Here is a 22,483-nt window from a genome sequence, read left to right as displayed (position 1 = left end):
GCTTGAAGAGTCTACTTATGTCAGTGTAAAGAATCTTGGATTTACTAAAAACGCATGAGACAGAGCTTGAATTAAAACTGATTTATTAGGAAACAATTAGAAAAAAAAAAAAAAAAAAACTAATTCCTAAGGAGGACCAACAGATGGTCAAGGCCCTGCAGAAGCCCGGTGACCTGCTCCCGCATACGGGCCACACAATGACAGATTTCTGCCCGACGCCTCTGTTCCTCTGTGGGTGACAAAAGTTTGGGGATTAATAAATCTATAATGAAGCAACATTCTAAAAAAACACAAAACAAGCAAACCAAAACTTAAAAGCTTGTGGCCAAAAAAAACATTACACGGATAAAACCCAGCACCTCAAAATGTCCTAGGCCAAAAATACAAGGGCCCTAAAAAAATGCACACAGGTGTGATATGTGTATGGTGACATCAGCAGGAACAGGTAAAGACAACCCCCAAAAATACCCTAAGGCGACAGAAAGCCAACAAAAATGGGGACGACACATGATTACATACAAACAGTTTGTGGTGCCCAAAATAAAATTAAAAAACATACCGTTCTCCAAAACGCCAGAGCCAGAAGCCACTCCCTGGACCACCTCGGAGGTGGCTACATTCCCCAAACCTAGGGGCAGGGTGTTTGACGAATCCTGGGAGGGGGTATTTGGAGGAGGGACGGATGGAGGAGAGGGGGAATTGGGCTGGAGGGGAAGTACACCTGAAATCTCGGCCACAGGGTCTGGGGAGGAGGGAGTAATTGAGGAATTGGGGGTTGGAGAGAGGGGCCGGGACCGGCGTCTTGTCTGGCGATGACGCCGTAGTCTTTGCTGTGCCCCTAAAAAATGAAAAAAATATTGTGGTTAGTTTCAACAGGAATCCAAAAAAATAAAATAAAAATACTATGACGAAATAGGACAGACATGAAAACATGCACATGCAGATATGACTACAATGACTCAATAGGACAGACATGAAAACATGCACATGCAGATATGACTACAATGACTCAATAGGACAGAAATGAAAACAAGCACATGCAGATATGACTACAATGACTCAATAGGACAGACATGAAAACATGCACATGCAGATATGACTACAATGACTCAATAGGACAGACATGAAAACATGCACATGCAGATATGACTACAATGACTCAATAGGACAGACATGAAAACATGCACACGCAGTTAGGGCCCACAAGATAAACTTGAAAACCACAGTCCAGAAAACGTACTTTCCGCAATCTGCATGCGAAAGCATGAAAACAAGCGGGGCGTACGCCGGTGCAAGTCCGACCACCTGCGCTCCAGCTGGCCAATATGTCGGCGTGAGCCGAAGGAGCGCAGGCGGCGACGTACCTCCGCATATGCGGAACGCTTTCGGCTATTTGAGATGGGTGGAGGCTGACTGGTGATCCGCCTGTCCATCACCTCCGTCAGCACCAGCAGTTCGCGCCTGGTGAATGTGGCGGATCTCATGATGGCAATGGTGTTTTTTTGGCTAAATATTTTTAATAAAGCACCCCAAAAAAATTTAACAGGACAAATTCTATTGGTTAGTGTATGAGTCATGTGTTCGACAGGGCCACAAATCTCTTGAGAGTTATGATAGGCTTGATGCAGTGACATGCGTAAGCAAATTTAAATAAAGAAATGAACCACAGAAAATTTGTGGGGATACAAACAAATAGAACAATTGTTTAATTGGGGCTAACATGTCTTTTGAACAATAAAAGCGAAGGTTTCAGCCGTACGTATTCTGCGAGCAAACACGGACAAGATTAAAGTTTATTGCATTGTGTTGAAAAAAAAAAAATAATTAAGCTAATTGATACATTGATTGGCATGATACGATTGAGGGAGGTAGGCAGAAAAAACGAGCAGGTAATCGGAATCTGACAGTTCCACTTCCGGTTTGAACTTGTGCGTGCGTTCCCTTCAAGCCATTTCGGGGATGCACGCTCGCTATTTGGCACGCTCGTTAGTTAGAGGAGGGGTCGGCTGAGTTTGGGGCGGATTTTTTGCTGCGTACAAAAATACGAGCGAGTGCTTGAATTTAAATATTTTTTTACGTACGCCGAACGTACGTACGCCCAATTGCGAGTGGGTCTGAATCAGGGCCAATGTCCCAATATTTATGAACCTGACTGTATATGTATGTATATATATATATATATATATATATATACAGCAACCATTACCTTCTCTGGTATATAGTGTGCAGAAGCCATTTCCTACACTACCCACTGGAGAATTTTCGCTATCCTTCTTTTATTAAATGTACAGTGTGAAACTATGATTTATGTATGTTACCCAGTAATGGTTATAATAGCTACTCTGTGAAGATATATGAAAATACTTATTTAGAATGTTGCAGCATGAACACAGCTAATGAATACAATGTATTAACAATGTTATAGAGTTTATGGAAGTGGTAGATTGTGCGCTGTTTCAATCTACATCACTGTGTTTTCAACCAAACACTCATGAGACAAATTACAAAATTGTTTATTCAATGAAAAATTTCTGATGCAAATCACAGTGTTTGGTTCCACTACAGATATTTTTTTTTTCAGCTGAGTTTTATGAGAGACTGATACTATAAAATTGCTGTGTATTAAAAGGTCACAGACGGCTGAATAAAAAAAAACTGAATTCTCCATAGAGAATTCCGAAAGGGGGGGACATGGTGTTTAAAGAGGCTACACATCAAAAGCTATAGGAAGTACCAAGCTGAAATTTGGCACAAGCAGGTAGAACTGTCACTGGGTGCTGCATGCCAAATTTCAGGGCAAAAAAAAATAAATTACGATTTGGGAACAATCTAAAGCTCCAACTGTCATTTTTTTTTCTGAAACTCAGTCAGGACCACTTTTCTGCTGTTCTCTATGGGGGATTTTTGGGAAGGCATAACTCAGGGTAGGGGGCAAAATTAGATGTGGGGGTTGTTTATTAGGTAGCTCTTGTTCCAGGGTAGGGCCTTTTGGGGTTCAGGTAATTGAGAAAGTTGCAGTTTTTAAACTATTACCTCACAATTGCGCCATTATAGAGATAGGAAGCTTCAATTCATTGCACAGCCTCAGTAGGTGCCTTCAGCAGGTGTACTCACTGTGGCTTCACCAAGATGGCGGTCCAGTGCGGGTGGCAGCGGTGGTGGTACTCGGGGGAAAGAAGCGTCCATTAGCTGCAGCCGGGACTGGGGGAGGGGTTAGCGGGCATTAGCGGTAGCGGTGGCGGACAAATGCAGCATGCACGGATCTGGGAGATCCGTGAGGCCTGCATCTGTGTGTGATAAAAATAAACAGGTTAACGGACGTATCAGCGAGATCCGCCTGCTGAATCACATGAGGCAAAAAAACGCTAACACAAGTTTTTACATAATACATTTTTCAGCAGAACCCTCTTGTTGATTTCAACGATTATTAGTTAATTTACAATGTACAAGCTGCCGAACAATATACTCTTGACATTAATTTGCACTTCTTCACCTAGTGCCAGTGTGCTGTTATGTCCTTTTAAGCTGGGACACATATGAATTACACAGGTTCTGTGGCTGGCTAATTCATGCCTGGATTTTCTTATAACTCTAACAAGGTTTTTAGAATGAGATAAAGGTGAGCATTTAAGGGCATGCCTTGCTGTGCCAAAGGGTTACATGACCATTTCCCACTGCAAAAGTATTGTAAGAGCTGGTGGACATCGGATTTTGACACTATACTTACAGTATTATGGGGCTAACCATCATATGGTAAATCACCCATGTAATAAAAAACTTAATTCATTCAAAAATGCCAGATATAATGAAGGCAGTATTGATGTCCACACACTCTCATGATTATTTTAATCCATTAATGAGGCTAAGCCACGCATTATATTAGTTATACTAAGGGATGGTATGCATTTTGAGAGGTTTAAATTATATAATTTTGCCAATAAAGATGTATTTTTTTTTTTTCAGGTGATTTTCTCTTAAAAGCACAAAAATGGCTTACATTTCTCATACACTTCATCCAGATAGCGCACTGTACAATCAACAAGATTATTGGGAGCATGCATCAAGGAAATTAGCTGCAATATGCGCAATTTCAAAGATGCAAATTTGAGCTACAGAAATCACTCCTAATTAATTTGACCCCATCAAGTGCTGTGGAATAATCTCTGTTTATCTCTAAATATTTATCTGTGGAAGACAAATATTTAGCAAGCAATTCACTAAAGCTAGAAAATGTATGCTTTACCACACAATGGCTTTCATTGGCAAGATTAGTCTATTCCCATGTGTTTTGCATATGAAGCCTAGAAAAAGGATGATTTACAGTTTGTTGCAAATATGCAGCCAAGGAATACATGCACATAGTATAGTAGAGAGATGCATTCAAAGCACGGATGTGGCAATCATCATCAACACAATAACTTGCACCATGCCTATGGGATACACAGAATGTTAATTTTAATAGATACATGTAAGTCAAGATCGGGTGCATCAAAAACAGTTAAATCAGGAGCCAGTAGTTTTTTACCTGATGTTGGGTTTGACTGACTGAAGGTGCTAATCAAAGGCAAATGGAACATGGATTTATTTGTTTTCTTACCAGGTTGGTCTCTGGATATTGTTAGCAGAAGAAAACTTTTTTTTACCAGTCAATATTTTGAGTAATATTTTATTTTTAGATATTTTTATTTCTGTACTTGTTTTATTGAAGTATTTTTCCTTTTGAAAATTTATCTTTCAAATTCATGAATCATGCATGAACTGGCTTGCCACTATGGATTTTTACCTATCGATTCCTACCTACCTATACTTTCTAAAACTGTCGCTATTTAGCGTAATGAGTCGCACAAGAAATAAATGCTTTCAGACTTTGAGTGTGGTTCCAAAGCACAAAAAGTTATTATTCAATATAAAACAGATGGTTACACGCTGTGATCTAAAGACAATTAGCGCAAATAAATCATAAAGACCCAAGGTACAGTCATTACATACACATGCACTCTGGACCCAGATACTGGCATCAATATAGAAACCTCTGTCAACAGCAAGGCAAGAAGACTGGCATCCAAGTTTAGAGAGCCCACATATATACTCTTACAGGGATAGGCAATACAATAGAACAGTTTGGTATTATTCCATTGGTTCTTCCTGTTTCTTCTGTTACATTATAGTTCATAGGTCAATTCGAATGGATACAAACCAGCCTCCAACAGCCCTTTGTGTCCTTTTTCTCGCTGCATACTAAATCTAAGCTGGTTACATTACAGAGCACATTTTAATGTTTAACTCTCTATAGTCCATAGTTTGTAGACACATGTTGCGATCTTCTCACTGATGGTACTGGAAATTTGCAAAGACACAGTGGATTAGTACAACACCAAACAGGGTCTGCTTACCATGTACTAAACCTTAGATATCAAATTACATTTATTTCACAACATTAATAATACTAAATAAACCTTGAATATTATACTTTAATACTAGAGAACCTTTTATGTAAGTGTGCAATGTGTAAGTATTGGGGTTTTGGGAAAAGACGCTAGTTAGCGTTATGCGACTACATGTTTGTGGAGTACACCATGCTACGTGTTTTGCAGGGTTAATCATTTTATCCGTTTTAGTGATTGTCTGTATTTATATGGTGAGGACTTTCAACTTCTTTCTATTGCATGGGAATCGCACAACGCTAAATAATAGCATCACCGTATGTACTTATAATGGGCGAGATTCACTAAAATGGCGCTGGGCGGCCAGTCGCAAAATGGCATCTCATTGCCATTCGCAAAATGGTGTCGCGCAGATTTAATTTTAAACCGATCCTGTCTCAGCCAATTATACGGCTTCGACAGTCCACCCTTTGATAGCAAACAACATGCTATCATACTCTGATTTTAAAATTAATTTAGGCTTACATTATGACATATTATTTAATGTTAATTTATGGGATGGCACAAGGTGGTTCTTAAATCATCAATAATGTGTCTCTAGGGAGGGACATAAAACTACCCTTATACGCACACCGCGGATCTTGGGAGATCATGGGAAAGATGTGCGGATGCACCAATCCTATAAAGGAAGTCTTGAAGGGAATAGGGACTCACATTTTTATGCATGTCTAGATCTTATACATCATATGATGGTACCTTCTAGTTCAGGGTTGTAATGCAGTCCTACATTTACCTCAGTATTCATATTGTTACTACTGACCATCATCATAATTTCCTCCTAGACCTGAGAACCATTTCACTGGGTTCAACCATGAAACCCATTCCTCTACCTTCTCCTCTACTTCAGCCACTGAAGCATTATGGTTCTTTCGAAATTCCCACTTCAGCTACAGAATTTCATCCATCTTCTGGTCTATTACCTCCTTGGGATCGCTGGTATCATTTGTAATGTAAGTGCAACATTTTACACCAAATTGGGTGGCCAAAGTTACGCAATACACTCCAGTGACAGCTGTTAAATAATTTAACACTAGTCTATGTTGCACGAGTTCTTTCTTGTAAGGTTACAACTCCCTACATGTATACCTGAATGTGTCATCATACATCTCGGTGATATTATCTATTAATTTAGCAAGATCTTGGATATATCTAAAATTTAGTGTACCCCGAGCGATCCTGTTGGGATCCAATGCTACCAAAACTTGAAAGCCAGTTGTCTCACTAATTAACTGTGTGGCTTTATGCACATCACCAGGTATCATATTTCTTTTGTCTCTGTGTTCATACTGTGTGTGAAGATATGGTGATGGTGTGTTTTTATGAATACCAAGCATTTCACCATGTGTAAGGGTCAAAACTTGTGGAACTACTCTTCCCAAGTAACACAAACCTTCGGAACTTAGAGAGAGACACTTATACGCTTTCCTTCCACATATAAAATATACATCATCGGGGAGAACATAAGGAATAGTAAACATCATTATCGTCGTACACATTTCACATTTCCCTGGCAAGTGATCCTACTTCAGGTTCTCCCATTTGACTCATACAGGTTTCTCGTTGCAATATCTTGGCACAATCCCCTTCTGGTACCCTACCAATCATTTCTTTGGTGGAACTCAGTGTATATTTATACAGGAAGTGTCTTCCAACCGCCCTAATTGTGCGTAACGGTTCATAATTCATAGGCTCATGATCAGCTCTTAGTGAGAAGGTCATCATCTGATTATTCCCCGTCACCTCCCAACTTCCTGGGTCATTGGAGTTGGTGATGTTTAAACATAAAAGTGATTTATCTACTTGGTACTGGTGGAGTTTAAAATGAGGTGGTTTTAATTTATGAAATTTTCCATCTAGTGCATGCCCTCTTTGTGATTCAAATATTTCGGAGACATTTAATGGGAATGGCACTAATCCTACATTGTGCTGTCCTTGGGGCACGTGGGAGCACACCCAACAATCGGTTTGGTTTAAAATTTTGCCCACCATGGTGTGCTAATCCTCTAAAGGATACCCACCCCAATACTGGTTATACTTTGGTTGGCACTGTTGGATGCATCTCTCGTTGACTGTGGACCCACAGAACTCACACATACAATAATCCTCAGACGATAGCCCTTCACACTGTCTCCGAGTATCCAGAATAGCAGATCTCTTAACAATTACTGTACTAAGATTGGTAAGACACTCCCCTGATTGGCATAGCACTCCTCCTCTTGACTCCACTCCATCAATACTGCCATTAGCTCCCATCTCCTCTATCGGTCCCCCTTCACAGAAACCAGAAATCCCTGAACAATCCAGAATGATGGAAACTCTGGAAGAGAATACAAAAATGAACACAGCAGACCAGTCCATTGCCGTAGCACGGATCTACAAATTTCTTTAGTTCAGATATCTCACTGCAACCTTTAACCCTCCCTGCACAAGCTCGTGATCGACAGGTCCATGTTATCTGCCTCATCTCCGCCTTGTATCTCCACCGGTTGGTTGACCTTCTTACAGTGAGTGGAATGGACCCAGGTATCTCTCTCCGCCACCTTCAATGAGGTTGTACTCGTCAGCAACACCTGATATGGACCTTCCCACCGATCAGTCAAACAACCTGAACGCAAGAAATTTCTGATCATAACAAATTCTCCAGGTTCAACTTCATGACAGTTTGTTTCAGGCATATCATGTGACAACAATTTCAGTTTCTGCTGTTGCTGTTTTAACTGTTTACTCATTGTTATAAGATACCTTAGTTACCTCGTTGTCACCTTTCAAATCTTCCTGCGGACTTATAATCAAATGAGGTTGTCTACCAAACAGTATTTCAAAGGGGGACAGACTAAGAGAAGGCCTAGGAGTTCTAATACTACGAAGGACAAGTGGTAGTGCTTCTGGCCAACCCAGTCCAGTTTCCGACATGATTTTACTTAATTTGTTTTTAATAGTCCCGTCCATCCTCTCCACCTTGGCACTGGCTTGCGGTCGGTAGGGGGTATGAAGTCGACTTTTAATACCCATCAGTTTACACATATTTTGGAAAACATCACCTGTGAAATGAGTACCCCTATCACTCTCAATAATTTTAGGGATACCATATCCACATACAAACTCCTGAACAATTTTCTTGGCAGTGAACGCAGCAGTATTAGTGGCAGCTGGATATGCCTCAACCCAATTAGAAAACACATACTTGAGATTCCTGCAGAGTGGTAATTGGATTAAATCAATTTGTATTACCTGAAAAGGTCCGTCAGTCAGAGGAATGTGGGATGGTTCGGTAGGGATCATTTTCCCAATGTTTTCCTCAAGCAGGTCAGACAGGACATTGCTCACTTCTGCTTGAGAAGAAAAACCTGGTGCGCACCAGTATACTCTCACCAATTTGCACATACCTTGCTTTCCCGAATGAGTCAGACCATGCACTGCCTCAGCCAGGCTTGGGTAGTACACCTTGAGAGCCACTGGTTTACCTTGTCCATCTCTCCAGAGTCCAGAGGACTCTTGCCCACATCCCTTGGACTTCCAGACTGCCTTTTCCTGAATGGAACACAAATTTTGCATCTCAATTAATTTCAGCATGTCAGTCGTTTGAAAAGTCATCATTTGTGCAGTTGGTACATTCATTTTTAACCCTGCTGCCCATTTTGCAGCTTTGTCTGCCCTGTTGTTGCCCAGTGACACCGGATCATCCTCACATGTATGGGCTTTACACTTAATTACCGCCACAGTCTTAGGCAATTGGATTGCTGTCAATAGTCCTTTTATATGTCTGGAATGTGCAATTGTTGTGCCTGCTGCTGTCATAAATTTTCTCAGATGCCATAGAGCGCCAAAATCGTGTACTACCCTGAAGGCGTCCCTAGAGTCAGTGTAGATATTAGCAGATTTACCTTCCACTAACTCACATGCCCTCTTTAGTGCTACCAGTTCCGCCACTTGGGCCAAGTGGGGTGGGCTTAAAGGTTCAGCCTCTATGATGACCTCGTCATTTACCACAGCATAACCTGTACATAACTCTCCAGTGTCAGTTTGTCTATGACAACTCCCATCCATGTAAAATGTCACATCTACATTTTCTAAAGGTGTATCCTGTATGTCAGGTCTTACAGTAAAGGTTTGATTCAGATATTCCATACAATCATGTGCATCAATATACCTGCAGAACTCACCTTTCGCCAACGACTCACCTCTCTCCACCCTTTGTGCATCATATTGCACATATGGTAATTACGTAGCTGGGTTTAACATACTGCACCTTTTGATGGTGATGTTTGCAGGTGCTATTAAGGCTAGTTCCCATTTTGTGAATCTAGTTGAGGAGACATGTCTGGTTTGGGCAGAGTTTAGCAAAGCAGATACAGCATGGGGAGTATAGACAATCATATCGTGGCCTAGTACCACATCCTCACTCTTACTGACCAAGAGAGCAGTTGCTGCTACACTTCTTAAACACGTTGGGAGTGATCTTGCCACAGTGTCCAATTGTGCACTGTAGTATACTACGGGCCTACTGTGCATCACCATGTTTTTGTGTGAGGACACCTGCTGCACAACTATCAGCTTCCAAACAATACAAATCAAAAGGTTTTTCATAATCAGGTATTCCCAATGCAGGTGCTCTTGTCAGACTATCCTTAAGATTAAGGAAAGCCTGCTCTGATTCCTCTGTGTGTATGACATGATCAGACTTGCCTGTAATGGCAAGGCCAAAATAGAAAAACCCGGGATCCACATTCTGCAGTATCCACACGTTCCCAAGAAGGTACGAATTTGCTGTTGATTCTGCGGCAGTGTCATATTCTATATGGCTTGGATTCTGTCATTTGTCAGATGTAACCCCTGGGTTAAGCAATGTCCCAAGTATTTAACCCTGGACTGGCATGGCTGTAGTTTGTCTTTAGCAACCTTGTGTCCTGTTTGCGAGAGATGAAGCAATAGAAGTTTAGTATCATTTAAACATGACATAAACGAACCAGAACATAGCAATAAATCATCCACATATTGTATTAGAACAGATCCATTGGCAGGTTGAAAAGATCATAAACAGTCGTGTGAGGCCTGGGAGAAGATACTGGGGCTGTCTATGAAACCCTGGGGCAATCGTGTCCATGTATATTCTACACCCCTGTATGTAAAAGCGAATAGGTCCTGACAGTCAGGATGAAGAGGTACAGAGAAGAAAGCAGAACAGAGGTCAATGACAGTGAAATGGGTTGCATATGGTGGGATCTGCATGAGAATGACAGCTGGATTTGGCACTACAGGAAATTGGCTCTCTACTACCTTATTAATCCCTCTAAGGTCTTGTACCAGCCTATAACCCCTCCCACCACTCTTTTTCACAGGAAAGATAGGACTGTTGGCTACACTTGCTGTACAGACTAAAATTCCCTGCTGTAATAATTGCTCAATTATGGGATAAACCCCTAATTCTACCTCCTGTTTTAATGGATACTGGGGAATTTTTGGAGCTTGCCTACCGCTTTTTAGATTTACCATTACGGGAGCTACATTTGCCATTAATCCAGTGTCCATCCTTGGTCCAAAGTGAATCTGGAATTTGGGATAATATTTGATCTACCTGAGATGGATTTTTACCTGAACCAGTAGAGTGATTAATTATCCTTTGGGGAGTGTCCAATATATCCCTCACCTCATGCGCAACTCTCTCTGGGATATTTAGAAATATACCATCAGGGGTACAATATATGACACATCCCATTTTACATAACAAATCCCTTCCCAGTAGATTAGCAGGAGCCGCTGCTGCTAGGAAGAAAGAATGCCTGGTATGCAATGGCCCGATAGTAACCTCTGTGGATTTAGTTACAGGATATTGTTGCACTTTACCCGTTACACCCATTGCTGGTACTGTCTCGCTGGTCACCTGTAAATTAGCTGGAGATTTTATCACTGATCTAGTCACCCCTGTGTCTACAAGAAAAGGATATTTAGTACCAGCTACATCAAACATCATCACCGGTTCTTCCCTAGTACTTCCCGTTAACCTGACTATCTGTAGACTACAGGTATGACCTGACCCCTAGCGTTGACTCTCACTCTCCAGTACAGCATTTAAGGCCACAATTGGAGCTGGTGATATCCAGGTACTCCCTGGTTAGGGAGTCATACCTTCTTCAACTTACAGTTCCTACTTACATGTCCCACTTGGTTGCAGTTAAAGCACCTTCGCGAGTGGGGTGGGTGAAAGGGTTGCTGTGTGAGTTGAGCAGTAGGGAAAGATTGTTGGTGTGGATAAGTATGTTGAGGGTAATATGGTGGTTGTGGATAGTATGGGTTTTGATGCTGTGAGATAAGTGGGGTAGGGCTGTGTTTGTGGTGGTGCAGGATTGGTGAGCACGTGTAGCTGTGCAGGTGCATGTGTGTCTGGTGGCTCTGATGTTACAGTCATTCCTTCTAGAGCTTGAATACTAACAGCCATTAGCTTCTTGCTCTGGGTCTCTCTCTTTTTGAGGATCTTTTTATCTTGTTCAATAGCGGATTTTATGAGCGTGTCTACAGTAACTCCTCTCCAGGCAGTGAGGTCTGAACTCGGGTCTTTAGGTTCTCTTTTAGACCATCCATAAGTTCAGTGATGATCATTCCCCTGTGATGAGTGCTATCTTTAATATCCTCTATCCCAGTGTACTGGGTGATAGCCTGCAGAGCTCGGTTACAATAATCTTCTGCAGATTAACTCTTTTTTTGTTTTATGGTGAAAATTTTACTCCAGTTAACTACTACTGGAAAATATACACCCAATTGAGTTATTATGCGGGTAATGTTACCTTGGTTATTCTCGTCTGTTATGGGACCATCTCCATCCAATACGCAATACGTGATAAACTTTTTCACGTCGGTATTGTGTGGAAGACAAGCCCTTAACGCCACTCACCAATCTTTATTGGTTGGCTCGTGAGCACTACCCAAATTTTTCAAAAATCTTTGGCATTTGCCTAATTCATTTTTAGGATCAGGGAAATCATTCATTATGGAATTTAGCTCCGCTCTTGTCCAAGGACAATGCATTGCTACCTCCCTTGTGGGCACTACACCATTCGCATCCGCATTCCCATTCGGAACAGTTTTTGTACGGATGTGATGCAGAACGGCCGCACTGCTATTTTTGACCTTGTTACCTGGCTGGGGATTGAGTCTATTACTGCTACGTATGTAATTAGCAACTTCCTCTATGGGTGCAGTAGATGTTAACACGTCCTGTACTATCACTGATGAAGATGGCGGCACCACTTGTGCTTGTTGTGATGGAGCATCTAACATGTGTACAGCATGGGAAATGGCAGACATAACAACAGGTTCATCATCCGCATCATAAACATTTTCTATGTGATTACTCAAGAGAGGGTACAAGTTACTTGTTACATTTTTATGCACCCCCATCCACATAGGGCAGTGGTGGTGCACGTGACAACGCTACCTTGCTGCAAGTGCGCGCTATCTCGTGGCGCGCACACACCGCAGTTTAGTGCTGCCTGTGCACTATCCTGTAACATGCTCTCGACGTTAGTTTGCGTTGCGTGCACACCTTTAAGCCACGCATCCCCCTCATGCTGCCACAACTTTAAACACTCGTTATATTTTACCTTTTTCATTCGAGAGCGCACCATACAGCTGCTATCTCGGACATTGTTCAATACCTCCTTATCAAAGCTGCCATTTCTGGGGAAAGGTCTAACACTCTTCTTCGTCATTTTAAACCATACATCACAGTACTTAATCGCATAAGCACCGTACTTAGTATGCATAATATGCCGTGCCGACCCAAGCGGCGCTTCCAACAGCAGCACATCATCTAACATCTCTACCGTTTGCTTGGCTCCCATTCTGGGAGAACCCTAAGCTTTTCAATAGAGATTTAGACTGGTGAAAGACAGTCAAGATACTTTCACTTACCTACGGACGATATTAACAGGATGAGCCCACACACCTATAGAAGAATAACCAGGCTGCTTCCATCACCTAATCCCTTTTTGACTACCTTTCAACTGCTAGCATGTAGGTATTCCAATAACACCTACCTTTTTCAGTGATTTCATCCACCCTCTGCTCAGTTCACAATCACAATTTAGCCAAAACTGTGTGGTTCAATTACAATGCTCAAATAACCCTAACTGATCACTGAATACTGTAATCACACTGAGAGCCAAAACTACAACAAAGACAACAACTACACCTGCTTATGTGTATAGACTGCGGTATCTACTACCAAGCCACTAGGTCCTACGATACCCTTAACTAGGGAACATGTTACCCCTACCAACAAATATTCACTGTTACACACCCTTTTCCTGCGCAGAAAAATATACATTTTCCCAGACTATGGCAACACTGATCAAGGTATTTACAACAATGCTATCTATCAATATCACTGTGCACTCTCAACGGCTTTGTTTAAAACACGTGGCAGCAATACAGGAAATACGTATACACTATTATGCGACTAGTCGCATACACAATAATGCGACTACTACACAAAACGTATTATTTCCCTTACGCTATTGTGCGACTTCCCCTTTTAAACATAAAAATCTATCAATGAAGGAAAACAAACTTTTTCCTTCCTTGTCCCTGGATTCTTAATCAGCGTTCCTTAAGCCACAATAACGGGTAGCGGACTCTCAGCAACAAAGTGGTAGCAGATTTTCGAAGGCACAATGCGTTCTCCTTCCATGGCGCCTCCACCCTTTTGCTGAGAGTTCGCTGACCGGGTGTTACCAAGTGACCAGTAGCGTGATTCACACTGCGAGCCCCCAACTACAGATTTTTACCTATCGATTCCTACCTACCTATACTTTCTAAAACTGTCGCTATTTAGCGTAATGAGTCACACAATAAATAAATGCTTTCAGACTTTGAGTGTGGTTCCAAAGCACAAAAAGTTATTATTCAATATAAAAACAGATTTTTATATGCTGTGATCTAAATACAATTAGCGTAAATAAATCATACAGACCCAAGGTACAGTTGTTACATATGCACGCGCTCTGGACTCAAATACCGGCATCAATATATAAACCTCCGTCACCAGCAAGGCAAGAAGACTGGCATCCAAGTTTAGAGAGTCCACATATATACTCTTACAGGGATAGGCAATACAATAGAACAGTTTGGTATTATTCCATTGGTTCTTCTTCCATTGGTTCTTCTTCCTGGTTCTTCTGTTACAGTATAGTTCAAAGGTCAATTTGAATGGACACAAACCTGCTTCCAACAGCCCTTTGTGTCCTTTTTCCCGCTGCATACTAAATCTAAGCTGGTTACATTACAGAGCACATTTTAATGTTTAACTCTCTATAGTCCATAGTTTGCAGACACATCTTGTGATCACACAGTGGATCAGTACAACACCAAACACGTTCTGCTTACCATGTACTAAACCTTAGATATCAAATTACATTTATTTCACAACATTAATAATACTGAATAAACCTTGAATATTACACTTTAATGCTAGGGAACCTTTTATGTAAGTGTGCAGTGTGTAAGTATTGGGGTTTTGGGAAAAGACGCTAGTTAGCGTTGTGCGACTACGTGTTTGTGGAGTACACCATGGTACGTGTTTTGCAGGGTTAATCATTGTATATGTTTTAGTGACTGTCTGTATTTATATGGTGAGGACTTTCAACTTCTTTCTATTGCGTGGGAATCGCACAACGCTAAATAATAGCATCACCATATGTACTTATAATGGGCGAGATTCACTAAAATGGTGCTGGATGGCCAGTCGCAAAATGGCGTCTCATTGCCATTCGCAAAATGGCATTGTGCAGATTTAATTTTAAACCGATCCTGTCTCTGCCGGCTTCGACACCACACTAGGGGGTGTTTCACAGGTGGACACTACTGCATCTTTATTCTATTAGGTATCCTATTGAGACGCCCAACAGTTGCGCACAAAATCGCCAATGTACGTACTTTGGGACTGATTCAGAGTGTGCGCTACCCCAATGGTTAGTGCACATCACCGATTTTGACTCCTGCGCCAGCACTTAGTGTGCATGTGCAGTATGGGTCTGCAATCCCGCATGCAGTCCGGCAGCAGACTCAGTGATTGACAGTCTGATGGCCTTTAGAGGGGAATGGATATGAAGTATCCCGTAGCCGGCTGCCCAAAAGGAGAAGATCCCGACAGGGCAGGTAAGTACTCTATCCCTACCCCTCTCCCCCCAACCCTCCCTTAGAGGTGCCTAACCCTAACCCTCCCCCCCTAGTGCATAACCCTAACCCTCCCCCCTACGGGTGCCTAAGCCCCCAAAAACCTAACCATAGTCCCACTGCACTCCCTAAACTTAAACCGCGGGGCTAACTCTAAGGGCGTCCCAGACTTACCTGGTTCGGGCTGGTGTCCTTCGGCATTCCGGCATCAGGATTAAAATAGGCGTCTGTATTTTGACAGCAAAATCCCTAGTCAGGATTCGGATGTCGGTCTTGAAACCAGCGGCCTTGCGGCCACTGATCCCATAACTACATCCCTTTTAGGGGCGGAGACCGGGCAGCGACGGCTTTTGTTTCACAAAACTGAAGTGTGTCGTTGCTGTTGGGGAGGGAAGAGATGAGGATCTCTGTCAGCTGACTGAGATATTCTGGCTTCTTTTGTGTATCTGCGGTGGTCAGTCTGCATTACCATAATAGTGCTACCATGTTAGCAGCTGCGATAGCAATAGCATCTGAGCCTGAATCACTCCCACAGGTGCAGAATGTGTGACTGAATATGACTGCCACTGTCAGTGCAACTGTCTCTTTAGGTGCAGTCGCTGACATCGACACGCAGTTACCACCTAGAAATGCCCATCGAAATTGCATAGATCTACATGCAATTTTGATATGCGTCTCTGTGCAGTAACCAATGAGACACAAGCAAAGCGTGGCTCAGAAGAATGCACAGAGGGAAACCATTGGCCACTTACACCCGATGGCTTCCCGGTGTCCATCTGTGAATCACCCCATAAATAGCTAATATTTTGGTTTCCACACTCAGGGCACCCACAGCATATGAAACCCTGATTTAATTTAAAAAGGCAACTTTATAATTTGTTATAGCTCATATTTATTTCAGCCTATAAGAACAAATACCGCTAAACGTAATACAATTAAACAGAAAAATAAATGTCCTATGTGCAAATAAACCATAAGTTTCAAATATGTGTGTTTTCAGTTTGAGCATTCACCCATTATACCAATGTTTCTGTATTAATATAGGGCCTGATTCACTACCGATTGCTGTGTTCTGCGCAGTGACTACCTAGAGCCATCGCAGAGTGATTGACAGGAAGTGCCATTTGTGGGTGGTGATGGGGGGTGGTTGGAGAAACGCAGGCGTGCCGGTGAGTTGGAACGGCGTTGCATGGGCGTGCATAAATTAGCCACTGCGATGCCATATGCAGCCTGAGCACTCATAGCGTGCGATGAAGTTAGCAATTTCTGAGTAAGGTCAGAGCTTGTGCAAGTGTGCGTGAGGCTGCAATTGTACTCAATGTTACTGATGGTTTCACAGACTTGCTAAGTATTACGGATGTACTGTATGTAAGGTAAAGTGGGTGTCTATATGTAGTACTGCGATCAGTGGCGTAACTAGGGTATTTGGAGCCCAGGGCAAATTTTAAAATAGAGCCCCCCCCTTCCCCTATGTTCGCGCATGATGAAAAATGGGCGTGGTCACTTAAAAATGGGAAATGTCTACATGACACCCCCCCCTTTATCGTCACTCTGAAAATTCCTTTCCATATGCACCATAACCCCAGTATGCAATGTCCCCATTTGTGGTCCCTCTTATGCAGGCCCATAGTAGTGTCCCTTATATAGTACCTCCAGTAGTGCTCCCCCTTATGCAGCCCCTCATTAGTTCCCCTTATTCAGTGCCCCCAGTAGTGGTCCCCCTTATGCAGTGCCCCATGTAGTGGTCCTCCCTATATAGTGCCCCCAGTAGTAGTTTTCCTCCCCAGTAGAGGTTCCCCCTCCCAATGCAGTGCCCCCAGTAGTAGCCACCCCCCCAGTTGTAGTCCCCAGTAGTAGCCCCCACCTGTAGTGCAGACACCCAAGTTTAAAAAAAAAAAATACACTTACCTGAATCCACGCACTGGCTCCGGTCACTGCTCCCACCGACGCACGTCAGTCCTCCCGGGCTGTCGCACTCTGCATTATCTCCCATTACCCACTGCAGGAGCTGGAGTGAGCTCCAGCCTGACTTTCATTGGCTGCTGGTTAACACACACATCGCCGACGCGCGGCGGTGATGTGTGTGTGCAGCAGTAGCCAATTAGAGTCTGTCTGACTCTCATTGGCTGCAGATTAACACACACATAGCTGTCGCGCTGGTGGCAATGTGAGTGTTAAACTGCACAGCCTGAGCTCGCCTCCCACCCTCCTCCTGGCGCTATTGGGTAAGCACTCAGGGGGAGAGAAGGGGCTCAGCTGTGCGACACAGGAGTGGTGCAGGGAAGCCTTTTTAAATGTGTAGCGCTGACCGCACACACTGCTGTCGGCGCTACACTGCCTAACTGGGACGGGCCAGGCCGTGGTCGGCGGCAGGGGGGCCCCCCGTGTGCTGCCTGTCCTACAGCGCCCAGGGCATGTGCCCCACTTGCCCTGCCCTAGTTACGCCACTGGCTGCGATGGCATAGCGATCGCAATGGATTAGCATACTACAGTTGGGAACGGTAGTGAATCAGGCCCATAGTGTGATATTGCATCTTATAAATACACGATTAAAATGTACTTTGCATTGGGTATTTGTCCTCCTCATTCCATAGATTGGGCATTTGGACCAAAGTTAGAGGACCAAAAGGTTGGAGAGAGAGGCTACAGAGACGAGTGCGAGCGGCAGACTGGCGAGTTCACCCTGAACATGGATGGAGAAATCACGCAGAGTGCTGACCTGTCATTTTTTGAACGAGACTCTGTCCCCACACGATCAGTACACAGGCCTTCACTGATCACTTTTAAAGAAACCAGCCGGGGAAAGCTATTCTGACTGTATTCAACAACTAAACACTGCAGGACCTCAACAGAAAGTGCTTACCTTACCCACAGTGGATAGATATATATATATAATGTGTAAGGTAGCATTAAGATGAGTGTGGGGGTGCAGGGCCATAGGGAGGGGTGTGCTAGCAGTGCAATCACCCAGAGTGCAAGGCCCTGGGGGCGGCACTGGTGCTGCCCCACAGCCTCTGCATGGCTAGAAGTGGTGGCCGTTTGCGCTGCTTCAGTGCTGTTCAGAGCATCCAAGAAAATGCTCTGGGCATGCACCCTGCGGTGTGAAGAGCTGCCTAGAGTGTGCGGGAAGCTCTCTCCTGCCAGTGGCTCTGCCCCCTCGCATGACATCACATATCTGGGGTGGTATAGGGAGGCTGTAAGCTCTGCTTCGGGAATGATGGGGTGAAATAAGGACGGCTACAGCCTGGCTCCCAAGAGCAACTGCAACTACATTTAAAACGCTTAATTATACTAAAGATACACAATCTTTTGTTATTACCCCCTGAGTGATTTCATTGGAATGGTATTTTAACTGGCAATTATTGCCATTTATATATATATATATATATATATATATATATAAATAATTGTAAAACAAAAGGGCAGTTTGCATTTTTAAACAATATTTTGTTGTTTTTTTATCTATTAAGTCTTGTTATAAATCCTAATTTTATCCTCTTGTTTAGGCGTCTAACATTAATTATGAAAACTGGAGCAGAAAGGCTTGCTTCTTACCTGGCAAGGTGACAGGAGGGTGTAGTCATTCACAATAATTAGTTGAAGGGTAAGAGTGAATTACCGTTTGAAGTGGTTGCTGTAGAAATCACACACTTACCAGTCAAAGTCCAGAAAATTGATATTTAACTCGTTTGCATCTGTAGTGGACCACAGTCCATCAGATAATCACTGTACATGGTTAAACTGTTACATTATTAATACATACTACAGATGAACATGCCTCTGTGCCCGCTGCATATATGTGGCAAAGCCAGAGCTGCAGATTAGTAAAGAGCTTGTTGGAAACGGAAGCATGAAAACATAATGACTTACGAATGCATATTTATACCGTTTCATAAATCAGGCCGTTTTAGATTTGCTTCAGAATGCACTAAAGTCTGTGTAATGCATTAGGATATGCACTGTTTGTTGTAGGAAACCTTGTATGTCATATAGTGATAAGTGTGTACACAATAATAAAAAGAATAATACTAATGTGCTATATAATTGTTTAAGCAGTCACTGTCCTTATTTAGTGATGTAGTAGCTATGTCTGGGAGGGAATGGGTTACCTTGTTACTGAAACACCAGGATGGAGTGGATTTTACCCCCTGTGCTGCCATAAAAATGCAGATAACTGAGTGACTAATGGAGCAGAAAGGGATAAAACACTGGGAGTATACTTTATGTAAGATTCAGCATCAGAACACTCACACTTATTGGGACTTTAACGTGAAAGGATCACATTGTTGTCCATCATGATCACACTCAGTGCTGTCCTCGGTCTGCTGCTTGTTATTTCTACAAATGCACAGCAAGGTAAGACAGGTGTGTGCCATATGTAATGTTATCTTGCCTGACTCTGCTAATGCATACAGGTGTTGATTACCAGGGGCGTAACTAGGTATTTGAAGGCCACATAGCAAAAGTTTGTAAGGGCCCCTATGTACCACTCAATGGTGAAACACATATAACTTTGACAAGGAAGATAGGCCCCCTTCAACTCTGGGCCCCATAGCAGCTGCACCCCTTGCACCTATGGTAGTTACATCCATGTTGCTTACTATGGTGCAGATACAGAGTTGAATGCAGATTGTCTACAATTACACTTGCATTGCTTGCACAGAACTAAATGTTGATAGTTGCCCACATAAGTTGCATGCCTCTATGGCACCGCACTACCCTATCTGTACACTGAGCTCGTGTACGACTCTGGATTGCTTGTCGATGTATACGTCATCTCTGTGCTCGTGTACGACTCTGGATGACCTGTAGATGTATACATCATCTCTGTGCTCGTGTACGACTCTGGATGACCTGTAGATGTATACATCATCTCTGTGCTCGTGTATGACTCTGGATGACCTGTAGATGTATACATCATCTCTGTGCTCGTGTACGACTCTGGATGACCTGTAGATGTATACATCATCTCTGTGCTCGTGTACGACTTTGGATGACCTGTAGATGTATAGTCATCTCTGTGCTCGTGTATGACTCTGGATGACCTGTAGATGTATAGTCATCTCTGTGCTCGTGTATGACTCTGGATGGCCTGTAGATTTATACATCATCTCTGTGCTCATGTACAACTCTGGATGACCTGTAGATTTATAGTCATCTCTGTGCTCGTGTACGACTCTGGATGGCCTGTAGATGTATACAGTCACAGCTGTGCTCGTGTACGACTCTGGATAGCCTGTAGATTTATACATCATCTCTGTGCTCGTGTACGACTCTGGATGGCCTGTAGATGTATACAGTCATCGCTGTGCTCATGTACGACTCTGGATGGCCTGTAGATGTATACAGTCATCTCTGTGCTCGTGTACGACTCTGGATGGCCTGTAGATTTAAAGATCATCTCTGTGCTCGTGTACGACTCTGGATGGCCAGTAGATTTATATATCATCTCTGTGCTCGTGTACGACTCTGGATGACCTGTAGATGTATACAGTCATCTATGTGCTAGTGTACGACTCTGGATGGCTTGTAGATGAATACAGTCATCACTGTGCTTGTGTACGAACTCTGGATGGCCTGTAGATGTATACAGTCATCGGCGGAGCATGCGGAAACACGCAAGATCTATCTGCAAAACTGGCTTGCATTAATCTCTGAATCAGATCGTATGTGTGCTGGTAGAAATGGCTGTGCACATATTTTCTAAGAGAAAAAGAAGTGTTTTTCTTACTGGTACTGAAAGTAGCAAACTTGTTCTAGCGAAACCAAACAATTTCTCTTTTTGGACTAATAATTAGCAAATTAAATTAATTGGCCGCGATTCAATTCAGCGCAATGCTGAATAGCCCTGGGAGGGAGCTCCCAGAGCTATTCAATTCAGCGCGCTGTTAAGTCGGAAAATACAGGTTCTCGCGACGTAACCTGGGTGTTTAGTCGCGAGAACCGACATTCTCCGACTAAAGCCGGCAAACAGCTGCACAGCCGGCACTTTTGTTGGATTTCCCCTCGCATCCTGAGGGGGTGCAAGAAGAAATCCTTTAGTCGGACCAAACATTGAGCTGAATTGAATAGCTCCGGGAGCTCCCTCCCAGGGCTATTCAGCATTGCTTTGAATTGAATTGTGGCCATAGATCCAACAACACATTAATAACACCTACTGTACATTTCACAACATCTTGAAATTAAAGTCCATGAATATCTGTAAAAGTGGATGCTTTTTGACCCTGAGATCTCATTTATCAGTTCCAATCCAGCACATCGCTTACTTTAGGCACTCCGTTATTTGACTTTGATGCCATATAAAGGATAATAATAGCACTCATATATTGTGTGTATTTTAGTGAACTGTGGTGATGTTAGTTGTCACAAAGAAAATTCTTTAGTATGATCACTATAAGTTTCACCCTTTTATTTACTATTATTGGTATACATGTTCTATAAGAAAATAATGGTAGCAAATGAATATATTTAAAAGTAAATGATCAAACTTAAAACCAATACATAACCTATTATTGTTAATCAAAATATATTTTATTCTGCAATTGATTTATTAGTTGCGTGCTAGATGTTGATGTATTTCTAAAGCTATTTCATGTTCCAAGTTTGTGCTGGGCTGAGGAATAACAGGCATTACAAGCAATGTATGCAATAGTAGAATTTTATTTATACATCATAATTCTATTAATAGTAAAAATGCAAATTACCATCACTTTTCAGATAATGAAATGAACAAATTGCTGAATTTAGAACAGCAAAAAAATAGTAATTGTTAGAGCAATATGGACAACATGGATATTACTATCCATAGTGCTCTAACAATTACTATCCATAGTGCTCTAACAATTACTATCCATAGTGTCCATAGTGCT

General features: G+C 42.5%; 2 protein-coding genes across 3 annotated transcripts in view; both read left to right on the top strand.

Moving 5' to 3' along the window:
- DOHH (deoxyhypusine hydroxylase) overlaps positions 1-18,935 on the top strand; it is a 117,621-nt gene extending 98,686 nt beyond the window's left edge. The window contains exon 5 of the transcript XR_015870074.1: positions 18,209-18,935. The gene's annotated coding sequence lies outside the window, so the exon portion shown is untranslated. The remainder of the gene's footprint in view (positions 1-18,208) is intronic.
- Positions 1-22,483, top strand: part of LOC148501185 (small integral membrane protein 24-like) — a 182,241-nt gene that overhangs the window by 49,635 nt on the left and 110,123 nt on the right. The window contains exon 1 of one of the 2 annotated variants that reach the window (XM_088450830.1): positions 19,897-19,970. The exons of the other annotated variant lie outside the window; for it this stretch is intronic. Coding sequence (XP_088306956.1) covers positions 19,910-19,970 — 61 coding nt within the window. The 5' untranslated portion in view covers positions 19,897-19,909. Of the gene's footprint in view, positions 1-19,896; positions 19,971-22,483 lie in introns of those variants that run through there. 2 annotated transcript variants of the gene reach the window in all.

The sequence above is a fragment of the Taudactylus pleione genome, unplaced genomic scaffold (assembly GCF_031769625.1).
Source record: "Taudactylus pleione unplaced genomic scaffold, aTauple2 ptg000529l, whole genome shotgun sequence".
In the NCBI taxonomy this organism is placed as follows: Eukaryota; Metazoa; Chordata; class Amphibia; order Anura; family Myobatrachidae; genus Taudactylus; species Taudactylus pleione.
This window is presented reverse-complemented; position numbering and strand designations above follow the sequence as displayed.